General features: G+C 41.9%; 1 protein-coding gene across 1 annotated transcript; it reads right to left on the reverse strand.

Annotated features, from left to right (window-relative positions):
• Window positions 1-342: 342 nt before the first annotated feature.
• On the reverse strand, window positions 343-25,406 carry LOC115396450 (carcinoembryonic antigen-related cell adhesion molecule 5-like). The gene is made up of 9 exons (XM_030102324.1): window positions 25,382-25,406; window positions 23,281-23,529; window positions 16,054-16,377; window positions 8,368-8,646; window positions 7,165-7,428; window positions 6,491-6,760; window positions 5,975-6,241; window positions 3,460-3,530; window positions 343-717 (listed from the first exon to the last, which is right to left on the reverse strand). The coding sequence occupies exons 1-9, from the start codon at window positions 25,404-25,406 to the stop codon at window positions 343-345; spliced, it is 2,124 nt and encodes a 707-aa protein (XP_029958184.1).
• Window positions 25,407-25,745: the final 339 nt, after the last annotated feature.

The following is a 25,745-nucleotide window of genomic DNA, read 5'->3' on the forward strand; positions in this document are numbered from 1 at the left end:
ACCCGAACCCAGTGGATGCAAGCGGTTTATTTAACCCCGGGCTCCTACCACGTGGAACCGGCTCCCAGTTCTGCTCCTTTCTGTTGTCTGTCCTATCTCCTTCTCTTTCTGTCCCCTCACCCCAACCAGAATAGCAGAAAGCCGCCACCTCTGAGCCTGGTTCTGCAAAGGTTTCTTCCTGTTAAAAGGGAGTTTTTTCCTTTCCACAGTCGCTTATGCTTGCACATGTGGATCTGTTGGGTTTTCTCTGTAAAAGTGTCTAGAAATGACTATGTTGTAATTGGCACTTCATAAATAAAGCTGAATTAATGAGTGTTGACAGACAGAGGCATCTCTAGGCTGTTAGGAGGGAGGGGCTCTCCTCCAGGAGGTGCACAGGATGTGAGCGAATGTGGCACACCAGCACAAAACTTCAACTCCAACTGGCAGGTCAGAGAGAATCCGCTGGTGCGGCCGAAATGGCCCACCAGAGTAACGGGCCTTAGAGGGGAATCTTGGGCTGGGATTCACTGCACCGGTAAGAGCAGTCAATTTCACGGTGACCTCGTCGGAGTGTGTGGAGCTGCGCAGCTGGCAGAGTCGTATGAAGATGGCTTTCTCCATCTCCTCCCCGTCGTGGTCAGCCCGGCAAGCACAAGGTGGTGTACCGAATCCAGCCTGCGGCGTGGAGAGAATCACCTCGGCGCGCTCCGCCTCCCGGAGCACTTCATCCAGGGTCTGGGGAGTAGCGAGACAGACGTATACAGTATTTGCAGTCACGTGACCTGGAAGTTGGCAACCACAGGACCGCCGCCATATTGGAGTGAAAACAACAAGAGATATGCAGTTTCATTCATATACAGCAGTACGCATTAGGTGTTCTTGAGGGTTGAAAATGTCGACTGATAAGGATAGTAGGGATATTGTTGTGTCGTCAGATCAAGTGAACAATCTTGACGTAACACAACGATACTGGGAGAAACTACGGATTTCAGGCTTGCAGCATGACCTGTACTTGATGCCAGCCGGCCTGTTTCAGCCATGCACTGCTGAGACTCAAGAACTCCCCGATCTGGAGTACGCCGACATTTACTGTTATCTCATCAACAGTTCTTCGGCATAAGCGATGAAGGCGTGCAAGAGCCTGGATTCCTAAGAGTTTTTAGTTTTTGACTTTGTGGGAGCACTGGGACAGTATCGAATCGGCAACACGGACAACGTTCTTGTAAAGTCTAAGGTGAGTAGATTTACTAAGTCAGTGCTAAACTCCAGGCCAAAATGGATTTGTTCATCATGGAAGTCATTTAACCTGTTTGGCCCGACGGACCCTGTACCGGGTCCAACAGCTCGATGCTCCACTTCAACGTGTGTAAAAAGTGATTAAAATGCTGTGAGGATGATTTCTTTCAATTATGTCCCAAACAAGAAGCCTTAATCTCACTAACTGAACGCTCCAGCTACACTTTGACAACCGAGTATTTGTTTTATAACGACTTTAAAATCCATATGCAACAATTCGATACGCCCCCTCACCTGCACCTCCCACACAAAACGCAACAGGACACAAGATCTGTTTGCTCCACCCCAACATATTGGGTTTCATATGAAACTATAAAATCTACACTTTAAGTTGACACCAGGCAGAATATTCTCTGAGCCGACCATCTCCCGTCAGCGGCAAAACAAACCGAAAACCGATCTTCACATTACACCGCCAACACCTCAGATTGCATGTTTCTCACACACTTCTTCACCAAATCTCAAAGCTATTCACAACAAACACAACATATTTTATTTCCTTACCATTTTGTGGTCATTTTCTACCTATCTACGCTCTCCTCTGACCAAAATGAGGGGCATAATCCTCTTTGACAGTGAAAGAGCGTCATGCGCCTGAATGAGATGTGCTGCCTCGTGTCGCCACCTTGTGGGCTTGCCGTTAATCTTGGAGTTCAAATAAAGTTTGTTGATGTTCTGTGTCTCGTGAACTATGTTTTCACTACTTTGATGCAGACTTTTCTCTCGAACACGCCAGACACACTATGCTGCTCCAGGTTTGTTTTCACTCCAACATGGCAGCAGCTGCCCGGCGTGCATTGTGAGGCCGGTGTGTGACGTCAGCTGCAAATACTCTATATTCAGTAGTTTTCGGTGTTGACTGCAAGTCCCCTCTTACAGCTGTTAACTTGAAATGTCATGACCATTTAAAGCTAGGGTTGGCGATCTTGGAAAACTAGCATGTAGCACGAATGTAGCATCTCCCAAGGCTCCGCCCAGCTCCCACCCCATTGGAGGAGCTCCGTTGGGCACTTCCGCGTCCAGTGCATCCCTGGCGTAACCTGTCCTCAGCGCTTCGTTTCTTCGTTTTTCTTTATTTGCACAACGCCAAGTTATGGTGCACTCACCGGTAAGTAAAGCCCCAAACATTCTTCTCCGTCATTCTGCAACGACGCTCCGTCCTTCTACGCGCGCACTGAACCAGGGTCAGTGCACGCCATTGACATGTACGCGCAGGGGGCAGGTTGAACGGCGAAGGGATTTGATTGGTTTAAAAAAGGTGTCCCGTCAAGACGATTGGTTGCTGTTTGTCCCGTTTTACTCCACGGATAGCGGATATTTTCCAAACTACTTTAAGAACACGCCATGATTTGCTTCCCATCGGGTCATAAAGATCATTTTAACCAGTATTTTAAAAAAATGTATCTCATTCAAATCGCCAACCCTAGCTTTAAACAAAAACAAAAGATAATCACAGAAGGCCCAACACTGAGGTTCACGCTGCTACATTCTGTTGGGAGCAAGGGAGAGAAGTGGAGCCTCTGGACCTGGGTGGGTCTTCCTTATATAAAAGATCCCATAAGCCTTCATCCAATCTGCCAGCAGCACCTGGACACCTGCTCCACATACACACAGCATGAGCAGCACCCTCTCCAGGCAGGGAGGGAAAAATATTTACAGAGAGGGGGCTACAGATACAAAAAAACCCTTTAAAATGACCGAGGGTCATAACTGTGAGTATTAGTCTACAATTTATAGATGTTTTGGCCGCAATTTCCTCAGTCACATTAAAGATACCAAGGACCCTGCAGGGTGTGGATATCTCCTGCAGGGGCCCACGTCTTTGGTTTTGTGTCATTGGAGTATTATACAATTGGGTAAAACAAGTTAATTTCTCAAACAAGCAATGAAAATGCATCATTTCAGCACAGCTTCTGATTTCATTTCCATGACACAGTTTATTCATGTTGTGATCTGTCCACACCACTCATCTTTACTATGCAATGTTTATATATAAGTTACTACAGTTTCCTCCATGGAGAAGTTTTGACCACCTGCAGCTGCTGCAGCTGTCTTGGTCCATGGTGATGGTGACATGAAATTGCGTTTCGCTCCACCCACGATGCATTTGAAGGTGAGGAGAGGAGTCGTGCTCGTTTGATCGGTGATGATGACGCTGAGCTGTGTTCAACCCAGTGTCACCTTCTTTCCTCCCTCTTTGCCATTTGTGCCGGTGGGAGGGACGGAGGCGTGGACGCATTTTGTTTTCAACTCTGTGACAATAAAAGAGTTCTGGAAAACTATAGACTCTGAGTTGCACAGTTGAGCTCACCAGCTCTGTGTCATTACAATGAAGACAAAAGGAAGTGATTTCTAAAACCAGCAGATTCTGTTACACTGTGTCAGTCTAATATTACAGAGTTCAGTGCAGACAGACTGTGAGACTCAGGACAGATCTTTAATAAGTGCTTTAGGAATTGAAGCCTCTCGATGGCTCCATCTTGGCATTGAATTCAGGGTGGTGACAGTCACCTCAAAAATATTGTTTATTTGGTTTTTCTCGAGACTCTTGGAGAAAGGTGTAGAAAACCACTTCACACAGGGAAAACAGGCAAACTTCACACAGTAGTGCTGCAAACCAGAGCCAGAAGCCAGAGTGCTGCACTCAGTGTACGGCCCAACTTAAAGCTCGTGTCCGGAGTTTTGAAAGAGAGAGGTTTTTTTTTAATCCAATGTCTCGAGGTTCCGCCCTCCCTCTGCTTTCATGAGCGACCAAGCCACGCCCCTTTAATTGTGCACGCGAATTATTTTTCGGGTGAAAATGAGTGCCTCCGAGTCCTACAGCATCCTCCATGTTTAGCTGTTTACGGTGGATGTTCAGCAGATAGTGGATATATCCGAGGTAAGCGGGCCGGCTGCTGCGTAGCTAAAGGCCTCAGTATACTCCCCCGTCGCCGCGACGGCGTTCCTACGACGGCGTAGCCCGTTCCTACGACGGGCTACGCAGGGGCTTGACGTGCGCCTCCCCTGGGCGAGCGGCCGTGCTCTCTGGCAGCATGCACACTTTGACAACACGAGAATGCGGAAGCTCGAAGTCTATTGGCTGACGCTGACCGGCGCTTTTTCGGATAACATGGGGGTCTATGAGAAGAAGGCGGGGCTCATAAATAAATTTTTAAATTACTTTATGCTAATATTATATTGTAGTATCGAACCAGACTAACACATTTAAGCTCTGTTGAAAAATGATACATACGTTGGAAACGAACGGAAACTCCGGACACAAGCTTTAAAGACAGAATTCAGAATTGTTCAAGATATTTTTCATGATTCACAAAGATTCAAAGTCAGTTGTGATCACACTCATACAGGTTCTACCAGCCTCTGTTACTCATGGTTGGTGATAAATTGCATAATTAACATACAAACATTTCATAGAATTAAAAATATCAATATCTTTTTTTCATATCCATGAGGAAATTACAAAATGCAATACACATACAAAAATCACCATCCAAGCAAAAATGGAGCAAAAATCTAATTAAAATGCATTACCCATAATTCCCTAACATTTTGAGGTTATAGCTGAATTACTTGACTCATAACTGCTCAACAAAATGACCAGTTTGGCTTCGGCTTTCTTGTTTCTTTCCAATTCTTCTATATAAATTGTACAACACTGTTTTACTTTTGTCAAAATCTGTTTCATTAAAGCACATGACACCTGTGTTTTAAACTTTACATATATTCACAGAGACACTGATGTGAAATTTCTTGCAAGAATCATAGTATGGCATCACATGTAAAATACAGGTCGTATAAAAATGACAGGTTGATTCATTCCAGAAAACATCACTGGTGTCTTCTTTCGTCTCGTTACAAAGTCTCTGATCATCTGCAAAGTGAGAAATCATCACATGATGAGTGGAGGTCATGTCTTTTCCATCAAATACATTTTTTTGGTGGGGGCAAAACATTAGATACCTTGAAAATAAAGAAATGCTGGAAACTTACCTGAATGGATGAAAGTTAAGTTTATAAAGTTTTATCATAAAGTGCAGAAATGTTTTCATACTGATTTTCTTGTTCTAAACAAACAAAGCAGCAAAAAGTTTAATAGATTCATCAAGTCTTTCGTTTAAAACAACACAAAGACAAAAAACAAAAAAGATGAAAATCTAAAGTCTAAAGCTATGAATCACAGTTATGTTTTCTCTTTATATTGTCATACTCACGTTCATCAGCAGCATTTGGTTTCGGTTCAGTGTTGACTCTAAATATTGGAAATAAAACAAAGTGTCAGTAAAACAAGTATAAAGTGAATAAAGTACAATGGCACAAATGTAAACTGAGTGAGGTGTTAGCTGAGCTTTTATAAGTGAATTCTCTCAAGAAAGTGTTACAACAAAATATTTAAGATATTCTTGACAAAGGATAAAGGTGGGTTTGTTGCTTACTTTCTCTGATAGATGAAGTAACCTCCACCCACAAGAGCAGCAACAAGGACGATACAAGCGATGACTATTCCAGCAATGCAACCGGCACCACAGCCTGATGATTCATCTGAAACTACAAATATTAAAACTCATTTATCTTGACATCATATCATCAAAATGAGAATTCAGAAGAAAGACTGAAGAATACTGTCAAACACCAGGAGGTTAACCACCATATATACGCATGTTACTGTAATATACAATGAAAAATCAACATTTACCATTACCACCACTGGTCACAGACAGCCGGTGCTCAGCAGATCCAGATTTCCCAGTAATTTCATTCGTCGCTCTGCAGGTGTACGCTCCACTGTCAGAAATGTTAGCGTTGTCTTTAATGAGCTCAGAAGATGAGTTTAATATCTGAGTCTCATTGAATAACCAGGTGAATTCAGCCAATGGCTCTGAGTCAGCGGTGCAGCTCAGTTCTATGGTGCTTCCCACTTTTATCTGATTTTCACCACTGATTTCAACATTTTCTGGTCCATCTGAAAAAGAAATTTATAAAATATCCTAAAGTTGGTAATGTGATTTCATCCTGACTGGACAGAAACAGTTGATAATATCAATCAATCCATCCATCCATCCATCCATTTTCTGCCACTTATCATTAAGAAAAAAATGTGAAAATATCTTCTGCATTTTAAAATATTTGATAGGGAAAATATAAGATACAAATAATCCATACATTTTTTATCATTGAACTATAAATATCAATTGCACATCACAGTACTTACAGTTTACAGTCAAGGAGAAATTAGCTACCCTACTGCCGAAGCTGCTGGTAATATTACAGACATATTCTCCGTTGTCATTTCTGCTCACAGTGGTGAAGGACAGCACTCTGTTATTGTCATGAAGCTTCATGTTGTCAGTCAGGATCAGATCGGAGTCGTCCTTCATCCACTTTCTGCTCAACCCTGAGCCAGAAGCCTCACAGGTTAAGTTGAGACTGGTCCCTTCAACTGGAGGATTTGTTGGTTTGACAGAAGCATCTGATATTTCCTCTGTTGTTCAAAAGACAAAAGGACTTTGTTAGAAGAATTTCACCAATGGCATGTGAGCACTGCTAAGGCAACAGGCCTCGATGGTCTAAATTCAGTTTAAATCTCCCAACACCTGTGCGTCACTCTCCGAAGGGGAGGAGGGGGCAAGTACGTTATGTGAATGTATTATTAATTATTAAACCTTTTAGTTTGGTCCTAATTTATTCTCCTTTTATTTTTCAAATATGCAAAAAAACAAAAAAACAAAAATAAAAAAAAAACATTGCAATGTAAAAAATTGTAAATTTCATATCAATGTAAAGTAGGGACACATGATGTTCAAACTTGAACTTATGTCTGAGCCACAACAACTCAGTAGAATGCCAAAGCATATTTTTGTGTATGTAGTCATCAATTGGACATACCCAGAATATTGATGACTGCAGGTTCAGATATTTGAAATCTCAGAGTTTCGGTGTTGAAAGCCTGACAGCTGTAGCTTCCACTCTGAGTTTTATTAACATCCACCAGTTTGAGCTCTGATCCAGTGTCCTGAAGCTGAGATCCATTTAGGTACCAGGTAAACTGAGCAGGAGGACTGGAATCAGCTGAACAGACCATCGTGATGTCTGATCCTGCTGCATGGTTCGTTTCTGCTGGTGGAGTCAACTTGATGTTTTCTGGCCCGTCTGAGTGGAGAACAAAACAGTGTGAATATTGTTATTTATTTGAAAAGCTTGTTATACAAACAAAATCGATGTGTCATTCACGCCACATAAGGTCACACAGGATTTGAAGGAGCTCACTATGATCTAACATTACCTTTTGAAACTGGATTGGATATGATCAATGAGCATGAAAACATTTATCCTGATGCTGCTTCCATCATTCTTAGACACCTCAACTGCTGCAATCTTCACAAAAGACTAAACTGCACAAATTTAGAACCTTTACCATCAGATGAATTTATACACTTTATTGCTTCTTTCTTTTCAAGTAGAAAACAACAGTAGGAACATTAAAATAGATCATGAGGAAAATTATATGACTTGGATTTTTGCTTCATATTTGCCTCCATACCAAAACGCCCCTCATCCATATACAGTGTCACAGAAGTGTGTACATATATTAATGAATGGAAAGAATTCTTTAGATATAGTAGACGCCGGATTACACAGGGTAATCCTTATCCATTAACGTGGTCAAGGAAAAGCAAAATCTGTTTTAACCAAAGTAATGATAAAAAAAAATAAATTGTGGCAGTAGAGTGTAATTAGGGGCAAAATTTATTCTTCTGAAGAGAATGCAGTTTCGTTGTCTCTGAATGTAATTTTGTGGAGACAGGGTTGCTCCAAGATGAGGATCTGTTGTGAAAATAAATGACACTTAGATTAAACTCAGCTTGTTAGTGCAGCTGATACAGAACAATTTACTGCACAGAAAGTTATCCAAAAAATATCAGTCTAAGGTGTTTCAGGGTAGCAACTATAACTAGATTTACTTGACATTGTACTGTTTTCTAAAATAATTAATGAATCCTATGTGTTTCCAAAATAATAATTATAAAGTTCATTGATTGGTCAGTGTTGATATTAAGAGATAAAATATTTAGTATGTTCCAAACTCACAGTAGACGGTAACAGTTGCAGGATCGCTGGTGGCAGTACTGACAGGATTGGACACTTTACATGTGTAGCTCCCCTGATCATCTCTTCTCACGTTGACAATAGAGAGCAATCTGCCTCCATCAGTGATCTGAACTCTGTCGCTGGCTGTGATCTCAGAGCCGTCTTTAATCCAGAGGAAAGACAGTGGGGATCCAGAAGAGTTGCAGGACAGCCTGAGAGACTTGTTGAACTCAACAAGGTTCAGAGTTTCAGGATCTATTGTTACATCAGAGACTGGAGCTGTTGGAGGAAAACAAGGAGGATTAATGAGTGACAAAAAGATGAATGATACACTGTAAAATAAATACTCGTTTTTAATCAAACCTGAATACAGCCCTTAAAACAGCTGCTTTACAATACTGGCTGAACTAAAATAACTTCAAGCCAATTTATTAATGTCATGTCAAACATGGACAACTTCTGCTTGAATCAATAATCTATAAAAAAAATAATCTTTAGTTTGTTTGTTTTTGCTCTTAAACTAATATTTGTCCACAAATACCCTTCTGTGCATTAAATAACAACTTCTGTTTTGATTTTTCAAATAAAATTCCTTTTATTTGCTTTTGATTCAGTAGTGTATACTGCTGGAACAATTTTGTTCCTCTCCTGTTGTAAATCAATCAATAAATTTATCAATATGTCTGTCTGTCTGCATTTATATATTATATCACAAAATAAGCATCAGACCATTTGAAATGTTTGAATTATACTCCTGAATATGTCGAAGAGCACAGCAGTAGAAGCCATAGACTTAAGCTGCTGTGCTCCGGTATATCCTTCCGTGGAGCACTATGCTTGTGCAGATCTGTGTGTATCAAAACGTTATTTTAACAGATTGAAAAGAAAACACGTCTTTTAAAATGTTTTATAACCATTCGGATTTACTTCACATGCTAATACGCCGTCCCCTGGACCACTGGAAGGAGTATTTTGTCCACTTTCATCAGTCCGGCTCTGATTCCTATTGACTTCCAGCAATTGAGCTAAGCTAACTACGATGCTAACAGCTGGGAACCAGCCACTGACGCACAAAAATGGTATTTATGAGCTTGTCTAACTTTGTCAATGACAGGGAAAGGGCATGGGTCCAAAATCTTTGGAGTATTCCTTTAACCATCTGAGGCCTAGCAGCCTGTTGTGACCTCTGAGTTCTTTTGCTCTCATTTGACCTCTACAGCAGATACAGACCTGAAGCTTGAACTGTGATGCCTCTTGAAACTGTAAAATCAGAATCTGGTGGAAATATTCCATAAGCTCCACCCAAACAGGAAGTAGCTTCAAGAAGGAGGCAGGGCTTCCAAATTCTACATATGAAATTCTGGCAGAGGTGTGAACACATCCCACAAATCTTCCTCTTATTTGAAGCAAATTTGACCAAATGATGGTGCTGAATTGATTGTCTTAACTGAACATTGCGGTACACTGTATGGGCAGCAGAAAGGACTTAGGCTGTTTTCACATATATTTGGATCGAGCCAAAGGCAGCTGCACCAGTAAAAAAGATACAGTGTTTCAATTTTCAACTAATATGGTCCCTTTTCACACATGCTTTTCATGACTGCACAGAGCAGCCACTCTAAACAAGGGAAATATGGGGTATCCATGACAACCAGGCGGAAGTTGGCGTCAAACTAGAACAGCAGTCTTGCTAATGGTAAACACTGCAGGGCTCACAAGTCTCATGCATTGAGCGTGATAGTCACGCATTTCGGGCTTCTGTCATGCACTCACCCCACACATTATATTTCTCACGCTGAAAAAAAAAATACCTGTAAATTTGTCTGGTGCACCGCTGCACCGCAAAGAATCAAACACATGTGCAAGCCTGCCACTTACCTGTCAATCAAAAGAGGAAAGGGGCGGGCTAAAATCGGCGCAACAACCAGTGGGGAAAAAAAGCATTGTTATCACGCGAGTCTGCCAGAGAGTGAGTGGCAGACACTTTCTTGTTTCTGCCATTTTGACATGTGATCATTTTTCCCGGGATTCAGCCGATTACGGGTGCCTGTGTGGTTCATAAAGGCACAGTATCTAGACTTTGGGTCAAGCTAAAGCCGGTGGGCTTTCACACATCTGCCACGCCGCATCCCAGGTCAACCCAAGCCGCTCTGAGACCACCCCGTTCAGCCGCTCTCGGTGCAGGCGAGTTAGAGCGACAACTAGAGCGAGTGGCGCTTTCACACCAATCCAGTCGCGCCGTGCTCGGTCCAAAAACTCTGTTTGGTCGAGCTAAAGTGGGTAGGTGTGAAAACACCCTTAGTGGGGTCAAACCACCACAGATGTGATCCTGAGGAAAGACAGAACAACATACTAACATTTCAGGTTTCTTGGTTGAAATGAAGCAATTTTGTTCCCTGATGACATTGAGGGCAATCAGGGTCTGTGACCTTTATACCCTCAGAGCCTTTGTGAGCAGTCTGGAGGGTCAAATCCAGGTTCTGATGTAAAATGTCCCCTTTAGGAAATTGATATTTTAGGACGGAAGTTCAAAAGAACACTTAACCCAGCCAGGCTTTGAGGATCTGTTCATTGAGGTTGGTTAGTGGTTTGTGGACTGAACAGAAATATTAGGAAGCAATTCATGTTAAAATGTACCCCATGTTTGTAATTTCATTCAAATCAAATAAAATCAAACTTTTTTTCTATCGCACTTGTCACATTCAGAAAAAACAACACAAAGTGCTAAACAGTAAAAAATCAGGTATTAATTAACAACCACTGTGCTCGTTTTCTGGAGGACAGTCTCTGACCATGTTTTAATAGTTTTGAACTGGTAAAATGTATGTTATTTGCTGATTACGTAAACATTTTTTTACAGCAGTGACAGTTTTGATGAACTCATTGACAATGTAAATAATGAATTGAGAAAATTAAAAAAAGTTGATGATTGTAATAAATTATCTGTAAATTTAGATAAAACTAAAGTAATATTTGGAAATCTCAAATCGAAGCCACAAAAACAGGTTGAGCTAGATGGTTGACCAGATGGTGTGCAACTTGAAAATATATTAGAAATAATTAGAAAGACCATAACTAATGTTGGAAATCAAACATTCAACACATAAAAACAAAAATTTCTCAGAGTGATTAGCAATACAGTTAAACATGTCCTTGATCACAATGCACTCCATACCTTATATTGTTCCCTAATTCTTCTATACTTAAAGGTATAATACAGGATTTTCTCGAAAAGACGAAGTCAAACGTCTGTTACTCACTTTTTTAACAACGCACATGCGCCAGACCATCTGCCCAGCTCTCTTGCTTCTCCCAGGAAACGCGGAAGCGTGCGAGCGCGATCTCCTCTTCTCCGGGCGTGCACGGCTCTGTTTACAGTTTCTGTGATCGGCGTCGCTCAAACATAAAGCTTGTTTTCCGAAACAGTTACAGTTTCATTATGTCAGACTCGCCATCGGTAAGTACGAGCTCAGAAGCTCACCGGCTACATAAACACTGAATGCGCATGCACAAAAGGGAGAAGCTTATTGAGCACAGGCACGTAGAACCGCCTTACGAAACCAGCTCGTCAGAATGATTGACAAACAGACCCACCAATTATTTAGGTGATCCACCCGGAAATCAAAATCCTGTATTACACCTTTAACTTATTGTGCAGAAGTTTGGGGCAATAACTACAAGAATTCAGTTCAGTTGCTGTTTCACCTAGACAAAGGGCGATAGGAATTTTAAGTAAAGCAGGGTTATCTTGGTCACACTAATCCTCTATTAAAAATGCAGAGTCTTGTAAAATGATATACTGTACTGGTGATGTTAAAAGAATGTCACAAGTCGTTACCTATCAAGATTCAAAACTTTTTTTTTTTTTTTTCAAATAGAGGTAAGTCAAATAAATTGGGAGGATTTAGGAACTTTGATTTTCCAATGACAAGAACCAGCAAGAGGCGTTTTTCTTTGTATGTGGGATGATGTTATGGAGCAGTCTGGGGCTCCGATTAAAGCATTATCAAAACATTCACCACTTCCGAGATCTGTTGTAGAGTTGTGCCATATCATAGTGTCTTGGTCAGCACTCTGTCCTCACAGTGGCCCTCATTTATCAATCCATCTTTCAAACGAGTGTATATCTGAGCAGAGAGCTCATCGTACGACGGGGCTTGCGCGGCATTACAGAAACTACCTCGCTGATCTCAGCGTTTCAGTGATCGGGTGTTGATAAATACAGCGACTGAATTTGATCGTCATTAACATGTTACGCCCTGAAATATTCATAGTTCCAGAGCCCCGCCCACTGAGGTCAAACACGGAAAAGGAGCGATTTTGGCGAAAAAAGAAACTTTTGGGAGCTGGAAATGGATCCTCTCAGGTCTGAGGTGAAGGTAAATCAGGAGGAGCTCCTTTGAGGAATAAAAACTGAAATTAAAGGAGAATAGAAAAACGCTGTCTGGAGGACGCTGTTCATGGCAGCGGTGAGCAGCGTCACCTGGACGAACGGACACCGGCTGAGGTCTGAACAGATTATAATCCGTTAATTTAATTTAACCCTGATATTACAAATAATGAGGCTGATTCATGTTGTACAGCTCAGAGTTTCATTGTTTTGTTAAATTATGTCTCAAAGTCAGCAGCGGCACCGCCGCCAGGTCTCCCACAGCGGTGACGGTCCCACCAAGACACACACACCCAGCACCGGACCCGGTGCCGAGCAGGACCCCGGACCGAATGGAACACAGGATCGAATAGGACCCGGGACTCAGGCCATCGAGGGCGGCGCGTGCCACCCGCTGCCGGATCTGCTTCAATGAAAGACAATTTACAGAAATCTTAATAAATTGTTTGACCAAACATCCTCTGTCTGTATTTAATCTCCCTTTAGTTCAAGTTATTTTCTAGGCTACTATCATCACATCACTGATTAAATAAATCATTTGCTAAACTTTAGAGTTTATTTGCATTTCAGTCGCGGTTCTTCAGGTCCTGTCTACTCCTCCAGACCAAGTCGAGGCTCTGCTGGTTCCCACATCAGCTCCTCTCGTGGCGCAAACGCATCAAAAGTAAGGGCCAATCCCAATTCTACCCCTTACCCCTATCCCTTACCCCTACCCCTATGATATGCGCGTTCATGAGGCTTAAGGGCTATCCCAATTCTCCTTTTTGAATAGGGGTAGGGGTAAGGGGAAGGGCTATTTCACCCCTTTCAGCGAAGTCTGCATCGATGCTCCCTATTCTCAATATGGGTAGGCGGAGTTTCACATTGGCCAGAAAAAAACAACATGGCGCCCACCACGGAGTCGCACAAATGTAAGATTGCTTTCTGTATACTATTTAAAAAGCTATAAAAAGTGTATTTGCTTCACTGAATTTATAGATAAACTCGCGTGACAGTGTCCCAGTCATGGATTAACGTTTTAGCGCTGCGCAGCACTGTTTCCAATCGTGAATTTGTAACTTCTTTAGAGCACTAATCACTGAATTAACGTCATCCTTTATCATGTTTTTAACATAATATGTTAGATACAGGGACCCCCGATGAAACCCGACTGCTGATTCAGTTTAGAGCCGGGTTCCTCAATTAGCGGACCGCGGTCCACGACCGGACCGCGGCACACCTTGCTGCGGACCCAGGGCAAATGTATGGAAAAAAAAAAAAAATCTTTCTTTAAACGCTCCATGTTCCGTGTGAGCACCGTTCTGCACCGCGCCGCTCTGCGCATGGTGTAATCCAGCGCACTCCGTCGCACCGCACTGCTCGGCAGTCCTCGGTATCGCTGCCCCCACTCGCCCACAGGGCGCTGAAGTCCGGACCCATGCTTGTATATAAAAAGCAAATGTGGACCTTCGAGATTTGTATTTGAGGACCCCTGGTTTAGAGGTTAAAAAGGAAGAAAAGTTTTTGAAATCAAAATACAGCGCCAAAACACATTGGGAGTAAATTATATTATTCGTCTAAGCTATAATATGTCAGTAATAAAACGTGTTTATATAAATATATATGTATTACTTTGAGAAATTCATAAAAGAAAATGGCTTGGAAGGGGAAGTTACTGCCCAGCAAGCTTCAAAAAAGTGGGAGAACCTCAAAAAGAAATATAAGGTAAATAATAATACCATTATTAAAAAATAAAAGTAATTTCTAATGTAATTTCTATCATTTCTAATATCCATAATTTTTTGTTGTTATAGGAGCGCGGCGGGGCTTAAAGGGCCAAGGGGTATCCCAATTCATAGTGCTGCAAAGATAGCCCTAGCCCTCAGCCCTATTCTAAAAGGGGTAGGAGAGTGATAGGGGTAGGGCTAAGGGCTAAGGGGTAGGGGTAAGGGGTAGAATTGGGATTGGCCCTAACTCTATCGGCCAATGCAATATAAAACTGCCTAAATAAAGTCACACACCTTTTCGGGGATGAACAGGAACAGCAGCGGTTCCCCCGCTGGATCTGAGCGTCTGAAGCAGCTCTGCAGCAGCGTGTGCCTCTTTGCGCACTGTTAAAACTGCTCCTCTCCATGGCAGGATGGACCAGCGGACTTATTGAAAGTTAAAAATCCTTTATTATTCCCACAAAGAAGAATTTTATTAGCTATTCCGTAAGGGCATCATTTTATGTTTTATTTATTTATTTTTAATCTGTCCTGAATGTGTGCTGCTTGTGCTTTATGGCGTGTTTTTCACGCTCCGCCACGTTTTTCTGCACTGCACCGCAAGTCTGCACCGACTGAAACTTGCGTACAAGATGTCAGACCTGTCGTGAGATTTCATCTTTCTAACGATCACGACCAAATTGATAAATAACTAACCCGTCTTTCATATGGACGTACGACGGGTGTACGCCCATATACCGCCGTACGACCGTTTGATAAATGAGGGCCAGTGACTCTGACTCTGGTTTGGGGCCTGACTCTGTGGAGTTTGCATGTTTTCTCTGTGTGAAAATCGGTTTTCCACATTTCTCCCAGTCAAAAAATAAATAATCTTTTTTTTTTGAGGATACCGCCCACCATGCTGAATTAAATACAAAATATGGATGAATAGATTTAATCGAGTTAGATTTTCCCTCTGCAGTGGTGTAAAAACAGTTCCATGTATTTTAACGTATTATTTACGTGCTCTCTTTTCAATGTAATGTTTCATAACTCCGTGTCATTAACAATTGTTTCTCTTGTAGCCTATGTACTCTCTATTCATACATGTAATGTATTTAGATAGAAGAAATTGTCTGTTCTATGTCCTTCTCCTTCTGTCCCCTCACCCCAACCGGGGTGCAGAAAGCCGCCACCTCTGAGCCTGGTTCTGCAAAGTTTTCTTCCTGTTAAAAGGGAGTTTGTCCTTTCCACAGTCGCTTATGCTTGCCGTTGTGGATCTGTTAGGTCTGCTCTGTAAAAGTGTCTAGAGCCCCTGGATTTAAGATCTGGCTATAGAAAGGGGAATTGATTGGTCTGAATATTTTTGTCTATAGAAATAAATCCTTCCTGTCCATACATCTCTACACCTTCATGGTCTTTGGAGCTCACATCAGCTGATGAGGTTCAATCACTCACTCATATTTTATTAGAGTGCAGCACAATTTCTATTCTCACTTCATTCTCACTATCTCACAAGAGGCAAGTGTTTGTATTTTTAAATTAATATTTAAAAAAAAATGATAGAACATTATCAATACCTGTGGACAGTTGTATTTAACAGTTGCTCACCATGTACTCTCAGTGTGATGGTTCCAGACTCTTGACCACCAGTTGAAGGGATAATGCTGACTCCATAATCCCCACTATCAGCAGCAGTCAGTCTGCTGAGCTCCAGAGATCCAGTAGAATGGGTGATTCTGGCCCTGCCTGTATAGTTTACCCCAATGTTCTCTCCAGAAGGAGTTGAGATTCCTATATTGTTTGCACCAAAGCTCCAGGTCACTACTAAAAATGGAGTTTCTGGAGGAGTCTTTGTTGTTTCGAGTAACACTGAACCTCCTATGGCTGCATCCAGAGGACCATCTGGTAAAATACCAGCTCCTTTAGTGAAACCTGAAACAGACAGAAATGAAATGAACTTAGTGTAAAAAAACTGATGATTAAAGAAGAAGAAATTGTTTAGAAAAGCAGAATAGTTTCACCACATATGTTGGACGAGTCCTGAACTGAATATTAGAAAGAGGTTCTTGAGACTCTGAACTCTGTGTGAAATGGATATATCATTTACTTTTGGAAAATTATTATTTAGTTTGGAAATGTTATCAATTTGGAACAGAGAAGTGACAAAAAACTGTTGCAGGCCCTTTTGGCAGCAAGCAAGAAGAATATCATTAAAAAGTGTCTGGCTTCAGCTCCACCTTCTTTGAATGGTTGGATTGGCAGTATTCTTGAAATCTCTAAAACGTAAAAGCCAACCTACATAATAGATATGAGAAAAAAAATATTCTGTTGAATTTGAAACAAAAGGATAAATTAAATTCCCCCAACCAGAGAAGATTTTTTAAAATGATTTCTCTGAATAAATGTTTTCTGAAATATGAAGTTTTTTCCCTCCTTCCTTACCGTAGGCTCCCCATAATTGTAAATAGTTTGGAAGGTGAGATTCTCTGTGTTCTGACTCTCAGTTCATGTTTTTTGTCACTTGTGGCTTTTGTCCACAAGGGCTGCTGGTGAGCAAAGAGAACTGACTAAAGGTTTTTCCGGGGGAAAGAAGTTAAACGGAAATTAATGGTAATGGAGGCGATGCTGAAGTGTGAAGTCAGTCTACCCCAGGGCAGCTGTGGGTACAATAGTAGCTTACCACCACCCAGTATGGTGTGAATGGGTTAATGTGATATTGCAGTGTGAAGCGCTTTGGGCTCTGTCAGTGCAGGGTGAAAAGCGCTATACAAGTGTAGTCAAGTCAAGACTCCACATTTCAAATTGTTTTTGGAAAGTGTGGTCGTCGTGTCCTCCGGACCAAAGAGGAAAAGAACCAGCTGGACTGTTAGTCAAAAGCCAGCATCTGTGATGGTATGGGGGTGTATTAGTGCCCAAGGCATGGGTAATGTACACATCTGGGAAGGCACCGTTAATCCTGAAAGGTACATACAGGTTTTGGAGCAGCATATGCTGCCATCCAAGCAACGTCTTTTCATGGACGCCCTTGCTTATTTCAGCAAGCCAATGCCAAGCCACATTATTCACGTGTTACAACATCGTGGCTTCATTAGTAAAAGAGTGCAGGTACTAGACTGGCCTGTCTGTAGTCCAGACCTGTCCCCCATTGAAAATGTGTGGCGCATTATGAAGCGTAAAATACAACGGAGACCCTGTACTATTGAACAACTTAAGCTGTACATCAAGCAATAATGGGAAAGAATTCCACCCAAAAAGCTTCAAAAATTGATCTCCTCAGTTCCCAGATGTTTACTGAGTGTTGTTTAAAAGAAAGGCGATGTAACACAGTGGTAAAAATGCCCCTGTGCCAACGTTATTGCAATATGTTGCTGCCATTAAAGTAAATTCTAAGTTGATGATTATTTGCAAAAGAAAATAAAGTTTCTCAGTTCAAACGTTAAGTATCTTGTGTTTGCAGTGTATTCAACTGAATATAAGTTGAAAAGGATTTGCAAATCATTGTATTCTGTTTTTATTCACAATTTACACAGCGTGCCAACTTCACTGGTTTTGGGTTTTGTATGTTAATTTTCATTTTCAGATAATGGTTTAAAAATGGCACTGTTCATATTTTGTCAGCAAATGCCTGAAATGTGTAGTGTTGAACACTGTCTCACAGCATTTGTTAAAAGTGATAGCTGTCTCTTCATCTAACTACTGGACAACCATATTGATAGAAAGTAGAAGCTACAGTTTGACACTACAATGCAAGTTGGAACTATTTTTTCTCATATTTAATATAGCAATACTTTAGCATGTGGCATTTGGCCACAATTGGGACATTGTAATTGTTCACCCCCTCTTTTCAGGAGCCATCCAAAAACATTTGGAGACATTGGCAAGCAAGGTGATACTGCTGGAGATGGACATTACTCTCCTCTGCAACAAGTAAAAACAAGAGTTTAATATAAAACTAGGAATAAAAGACTTTCAGTTCCACACACAGGAATGGCAGGAGAGGCCAGACTGGCAAGAGGTCCAGTTGACCAATCATCAACCATCAATATTTTGATCAAAAGCATCGTATTTAACCATGAAAAACCCTGACACAAGAAAAAATATACTTTTATCTTGACTAAATTATTGACAGTTTCACATGGCCTTTTTTCACAGCAAGCTTGTTGGAGTGTCAACTATGTAGTAAACTTAGGTGTGATTAATTCTTATAATGGCAGTGTTCTGTTTTCGATTTAGCTGAGTCAGGGTGCTGATATGGTGCATAGTGCTCTGGCATGGCTGTGACACACTAAATAACATTTGACCAGAATTGATTTGAAAAAACACACCTGTGCTTACCTTACTAAAGCACACAACTGGGAATCAAATTGCTGACCCTTCAGTCATGAAATGACCTGCTCCAACTTCCGAGCTACAACCGTGTGATGTCGATCCCTAGGTGTGTGAGGTGGGGATTGATTGATTTCAAAATGTCTTTTGTGAAATGCAAATGTATTGACTGAAGTACAGCACAATTTTTCTTTAGAAGTGAACAAAATGATCTCAGACTTTTTGTTGAAAAGGAAGTGTTTGTCATATTTCCAACAGGATTTAGTTTAATTTACCAACTGGCCAGTTGTGTTAAGGGGCATTTTAATGAGATGCTGAATCTAAAGGTGCTATCCTAAATAAATTGAAATAGAAATAAAGTGGCGGCCCACGTTGACACAGCCCCTCATCGTAGGCAATCAACAAAACAACCTACCAACTTTGCTTAAGACAAACCTAACCTGAGGCACCCTGGCTATAAATGGCAAACGATTTTCTTTTTTTATGGTGAGAGAAAGATCTAACGAGCTGGGATTATAAGTTTATTAGGGTGTGATTTGGGAAAAGGCGTCAACACCTTGATAAATGCTGCCGGCAATACATGAGTATACTTAAAACTGAAACTGTCTTTGCTTATTAACAGGTGTTATAAATCTTGAGAAAGGCTCAAAGACCAAGAGACAACAATGAACCGTCATGTGAGCACTCTTCTGAGGAAACTAACCGATTTTGAATGTTCATCATAGCTTTTTTGCTGCAGTAGTTTTTAGGTTCAGATTTGAGTTCTTTTTTTTGTACTTTTTTTATAAGACGACTCTGCCCTATAAGTTTTTTTGTACAATGTTGTTGTGTGTGAATTTTAGAACGTTTTGAGACTGAGTGACCTTGATAGCCGACCTTGCCATGTAGACCTCATTCCCATTCTCCTACTGTTATTGAGACACAACTTGGTGGTTGAACCGCAAGTACAATTTCTCTTTTAAGATGGATTTGGAAAGTTTATGACGAGGAAGTTGAATCATGCATTCTGCATGACTTCCACAATATGCATTGTACATTTACAATAAATAATTTGATAAGTTTTGGATGACTTTCACAGTACACACCATACAGGGCCTTGTTGTAAAGATGTACAGCAAAAGGTTGTAACTCCCCAGTAATGTACTATAATATCACAGTGTTTGCTTTGACAGTTGTGACACTGTGAAGTTACATTATACAGTTGTGCTTTTACAACAATGCATTGTAACATCACAGATGTGACATTGCATTACAAGATTAAGTTGTATTCAACAACACAATTCAAGCATATTGATATAAAATTGACTTTAGAACATGTAGACATTACCAGTTGAACGAAATGTATTGAAATTTGACTGTTTTCACCAAATATTTCTGTAGAACATCATTATCAGGATTCAAAAAAATAAAACTACCCATATTTGTAAAATGTAAATGTTGAAATAAAATCATCTGCTTTAAATAAATGTATTTTGACAAGATTCAATTACTGTCTTATAAAATCCAAGCTGAAAACTTACAGTATATAGAAGTAACTGAAAGTATCAGTCTTCAGTATGTAAGTCTATTAACTTAATCCTTATTGTTACTTAAGTTAATCATTAAAGTGGCAAATATCTGTCCTCATCTGTATGAAGTGAGCTCACCTGAGATTGCTCCAAAGATGATGATTGATCCTAAAACGGTTTCCATTTTTTAAATTGACATCCAGTCGACTACAAAAAAGATGAATACACTTCTTCACTGGGCAACCTTGTTCTTGCTGAAGTCAATAATGGGAACTGTAATGAAAGTCACTTTGGTATGAAAATGTTGGTACAAGGAAGTAACCTTTTAACATGAGCTTAACTTCCTCTGGTAGTTGATCATTGACATGTCTTTATAGTTTTTTTTTTTAACTCTTAGTGAAGAAAAACAATGAAACAAATCCAGTTTGGTTACTAAAAACACTGATGTGGCCAAAAGGATTAATTTGGTGAGAATTTGCTTGAGGTGTCAGAATTGTAAAAAAAAAATACACAAAAGAATGAGTTGTGTATCACAGAAGTACTGGTGCGAGTCAGAGTCTCAGGCACAGGAAGCAAACCAAGGACAGCAATTTACAAGGTGTAAAAGATTTAATTAAAAAAAAAAGTCCTCAAAGACAACAAAACTTAGTCCAAGCTGCAGAAAACAGAACGCCGCAAAGTCTGTAAATCTGGTGACGTCCCTCTGGGGCTGAGTTCCAGGTTGGAGCAGACCGTGTGGGCAGCTGGACGGCCAGATCTGGAATGCAGGGCAGGTTGGAAATGCTGGCAGCCCAGGTCACCAGACTGGAGGCAGAGAATACAGGTGCTGTGGAATTTTTGGTGAATCAGAGCCAAAGATGACGAGTCAAGGTGTTGACGCTGCACAAGGAGGATTTATTGAGGATTGCAGAGGAAGCACACACAAATCAGCCGATTGAGAGCAAGGCTGTTGCTCCGGGGAGAATCCAACCTGACTCTGGCATGACTTCCGGCCACGCCATCTCATATAGCTAGATCTCACGAGACTAGCAGACGCTGTTTCCAAGTGACTTCAGACAAAACAGAGTGGCCTTCACACTGTGTTCCTGAGAACTTGGAAACAAAGCATTAATCCATATCAACAGGTGAGCAGAAAGTAACAAATCTGAGGACAGAGTCACCCCTCGCACACTGACTTAGGCAAATAAAGGTTCACAATCCCGTGCGGGGTGAGATCCGAGGGCCAGTTAAATAGAGCCACAGCTCATCAGGTGAACAAACCTCACCCAGCACCCCAGGTGACATGAATCACAGCAATCGGCAAACACAGCCCAGCAATGGCCACCTGAAACCAGGGGGGTATTGCACAAAACCAGGATGAATACATCCAGTATAAATGCGCAGGCACGGCTTGAATAAGCCTAGTCGGCGCTTTCTCGGATTGCACGGTTTCACGTTTGCCGAGCCAGGATGAAAAGATGCGGCTTAGTCAAGCCGAGTGTGGATCATCTGGATAAGTGCGCGTTCACGGCATTCTTAAGAAGACTCCGAGATTGATCCCAGAATCACAGATTGAAACTGGAACAACACGTGCATCTTTCTTCACGCAGGATGAGCAGGCAATGCTTCTTCAGCTATATTAAGAAGTAAAACATATAATCAGCAAGAAAGGCAACACAAGTGTTGCAAAAAAAGAAGAGGGCCTGGCCTTTAAAATCAGACCAGCTTAATGTGTATAAGTAGCGCCAACATGTGCAATTAACAACCTGTACTCCACAAACACTGTCAGAATTACAGTTCAAGGATGGAGCTGATGATTTTTCAAGTCCACTAATAAATACTTGTGTTTTTCTTTAATGTGGCCCATAGAAGTGCATGTTACTCAGGTTATGTGAAGTATAATTAAGTTCAAAGAAAGTTTTAACTCTGTATTCCGTGTCATCTATCGAAACTATTGTTCTCATGTTGTGTTGTGTTTCATCCCTCCTCTGTCATGAAGAACAAACCTGTCCGGCCAGAAAAGAACCTGGCAGCAGGTGAAAACCAAAGATAAAATATTATATATTCACATTAATATTATATCTGTTACAGGACCTAGAAACTACACCACCTCAGAATCAAGGCGGTAACATTCTAAGTATAGTCCAGGCTGAAGTAAATCTATGTGATACACACATCCTGTTGTGCTAACTGATAATTCTTCTGCTGAATTCACAAACTATCCGGGTGCTCTATGCCAAACACCTGCAGAAACAGGTAGAGCTGGTAGAAGTGAAAATTCAAAGGAAGAAGAGGAATCTGGAGATGATTGATCTGGACATCGAAGCTTAGGAAGCTTAGGATATTGGACTTAGAGATCGATAAACTGGAACGGGAGGTGAGTATAGCAGTGCACACTGTAACCATATCTGTAACTGAGTGTGTTAATCATTTTTACTTTTTCTCTCTCAACTCCAGAATGAAAGCTGAAAAATGGCTAAATAAAGAAAAATAAAATTTGGATTTTTTTTTTTCTCTCTCTCATTGTGAATGTGGGCTATACAATTGATTTGGAGATGTGGAATTTAGAAATTGACTACACAGTGTACTACCAGTGCTCGACAAAATGCACATACACAGCAAAAAGTACCACACAAGTGTGGGACTATGGACCTCTTTTATTGTGTTTTTATGTTTGTTTTATTTGCATGCTTGTGCTGTGATTTTATTGGTTGCTGTGGACATTTTTTTTAAAGTGAGGCCATTCCCACGACCTGCAGTCTTCAGAGGCGAACATGAGCGCACCTGAAGCCAATCGGACTAATCAGGGCTGCAGTGTGGGAGGAAGAGATCCCAACATTTAAGCAGGGCAGGTGTGGAGCAGGAGAGGGCACAGCAGAGGGGACGAGGCCAGTCCACGCTGCACAGGAGGAGCGAGGCAGTGAGTGGAACAACACCGAGAGGGCCGACAACACGACCCGCCGGAGGCCGCCAGCACCCAGCACACAGCTCCAACAGCGGCAGGGTCTGATCCCTGCCTTGCCTGTGAGTAGCTGCTGTTGAGAGGGGGGGTGCTGCAGGGGCGGTGCAGCCTTGGCTGTGGGGGATCGACAGCCGTGGGCTCTTTTCTGGCCGTGTTGCGTCTGCCTGCAGGGGGTCGCCGCTGATGCGACAGGACCGTCCGCAGGGGAAGCGGGAGTAGGAGCCACTGGCCGACGATCCAGGGTGGGCTCAAACCAACGTCCCGGGCGGAGGTCCACACGAAGTTTAACCAGCGCAACGATCAGAGGACCTGGAGCAGGTTCCTCAGGGATTGACGACAGCTGTGGTTTTTTTATTTTTTGGAGGACTAATCCTATTTTTAATCGAACTTCATTTGTAAACGGTCTTTTTTTGTAATAAATTACACTGCAATTTTAAGCTTGTTGTTATTGCACTGCTCACCCCTGGGTCAGAGCCTTGGTTAAACGGGTCCTAGTCCCTCCACTAGGTGGCGTTGTCGGAACAACTTTAAATTAACTTATTTGTAACCCCCTCGGCCACACAAGATCATTTAATCAAAATTCAGCACTTAAGGCTATGAAAAAAAAATTGGCAATATATTGCTCTCTGGCTATTCGGCCAGCAATGTGAGGCGAGCTCAGGGAGGACAGAAACCTCCCGGGAACATGGGAGCATTTTCCAATTTCAGTAAGGTCTGGGTTTTTTTTTTTTTTTTCTGTTTTATGCATTTGAAACCTTTTCTTGTAGCACTTGTATTACAGTTTTTTTCCATTGCTAAAAAACAAAATTAGGCACAATTTTCACAACCTTTACTTCTGTCCCCAATCACTTGACTCAATTTGTTACTACTTTAGATTTCCTTATCAGATTATTATTTCCTTATTAGATTACCTTATTATTAGATCTCTAACTTTCCTTCTTTACACTCTGGTGTCAATTTCACATCACGTTGTTGTCAAAACACAACACACAAGTTTTCAGGTTTGCACACACTTCTCACATAAAATGTCAAAGCATCAATCCACAACACACAAATATGCAAATCTCTGAACTTTCGTTCCACTGCTTCAATCAATGGAGAAGGCTAGTGGAGATGTGGCATTTGAGGCCGAGCTGGCCCTGGCTTGTTATGCACCCCATACAAGCCTGAGACGGGAGCGGGGGGGGGGGACTACAAGTACTTCCACTGATCGCGACACATATGAATGTGATATCACATGCAGTGGGAGGGGTGGGGTGGCACTAGCTACCCCTGCCTGCCTGCCCCTGCCCCCCCCCCCGTAACGCCCCCAGTGTGAGCCCCTCTTTCTGTCTCCTCTCCCACTGAATTGGGAGGGGGGGGGCAGAGGCGGTTTTTAGCACAGGCCAACTAGGCGGCCGCCGGGGGCGGCAAACTCAAGGGGGTGGCATGATGAAGGGGAAAAAAAAAACATTAAATACAATTCCCTTCACAAGCTTTCGGAACACCAACAAATCATATTGTAGCGTTAAGACACTGAAGCAAAAACTGTGAACTACTTTTTCTTTTGAAATCACTACGCCCAGACGCCATATTTAGTAAGTAGTTCCGTCTTAGCAATCTTCGCATAAGCAACTCAATCTCGTAATTTTGCATTAATATTTCACAGCGTGGTGAATGTGCGGATTATAACGTGTCCACCAAAGTGTTTTGGGGTTGTTGGATTGTGTGTTTGATGAGTTTGACGAGGGGAACCAAAAATACCGTTCACCTCCATTGTGTCCGTCCCGAAAACCTTCCCCGACTCACCTCTGAATAAACAGCAGCTCGCCCTCACAAAAAAAGTAAGTATGCTGTTCGAAATGACTAAGGAATTGCGCTAAATGGGCCAATTAGCCAAAATGTTGAATTATCGCTTTAAGGTGAGCTGGGGAGCTGCAGCATGATGAACGGCATGTCCATCAGGAGGAGCAGTAGGAGGAGCAGCGTCTAAACCTGCAGTTCCTTGAAGATGAAGCAGGGCAGTGAGGCTGAATGAGGCTGATTTGGCCTCTCAGCCAGCGCAGCAGAACCAGGCCTTCAGACGTTCCTCCAAGGAGTTTCTCTGCTTGTTCAGACCCCGAGAGCCCAGCGTTACAGACCGGGACTTAACGGTGTCAACAGGGTTCAGAAACTTTCTCACCTATGATTTTCAATGACTTTTCCATGATCTCATAATTTGTTACCAAATTTCCATGACAGAAACAGCCTCATGCTTCACTGAAATTTAATTTTGTTCGAGTATTGAAACATTAAGAGCTGAGCAGAGCTCCTCCACTCCTCCGTTTGATTTCTCGTTTTGCCAATTCTGGCGCGTTTGCCAGTGCGTAATGACGTCACTTCCTGTGGCCATTCATCACCCCGCCTACATTACAACAGGAATCCTGCGGCATGAAAACGCAACACTGATTTGTGCCTGGTACGTTTTTAACTGACCTGACCCGAACCAACTCGAACCGTACCGACACCAGCTGCGCAGTGGAAACGAGGCTAATTTGACATTTTCT

This window comes from Salarias fasciatus, chromosome 11, assembly GCF_902148845.1.
Source record: "Salarias fasciatus chromosome 11, fSalaFa1.1, whole genome shotgun sequence".
NCBI classification, from domain to species: domain Eukaryota; kingdom Metazoa; phylum Chordata; class Actinopteri; order Blenniiformes; family Blenniidae; genus Salarias; species Salarias fasciatus.

Bases quoted from the DNA above. Each gene is read 5' to 3' on its own strand.
- LOC115396450 (XM_030102324.1), bottom strand. From the start codon at position 25,406: ATGGAAAAGTCATTGAAAATCATAG. The intron at 23,530-25,381 runs GTGAGAAAGTTT...AACCTGCTCCAG, and splicing joins AAAGTCATTGAAAATCATAG to GTCCTCTGATCGTTGCGCTG. The intron at 6,242-6,490 runs GTAAGTACTGTG...TTTCTTTTTCAG, and splicing joins TTTCTCCTTGACTGTAAACT to ATGGACCAGAAAATGTTGAA.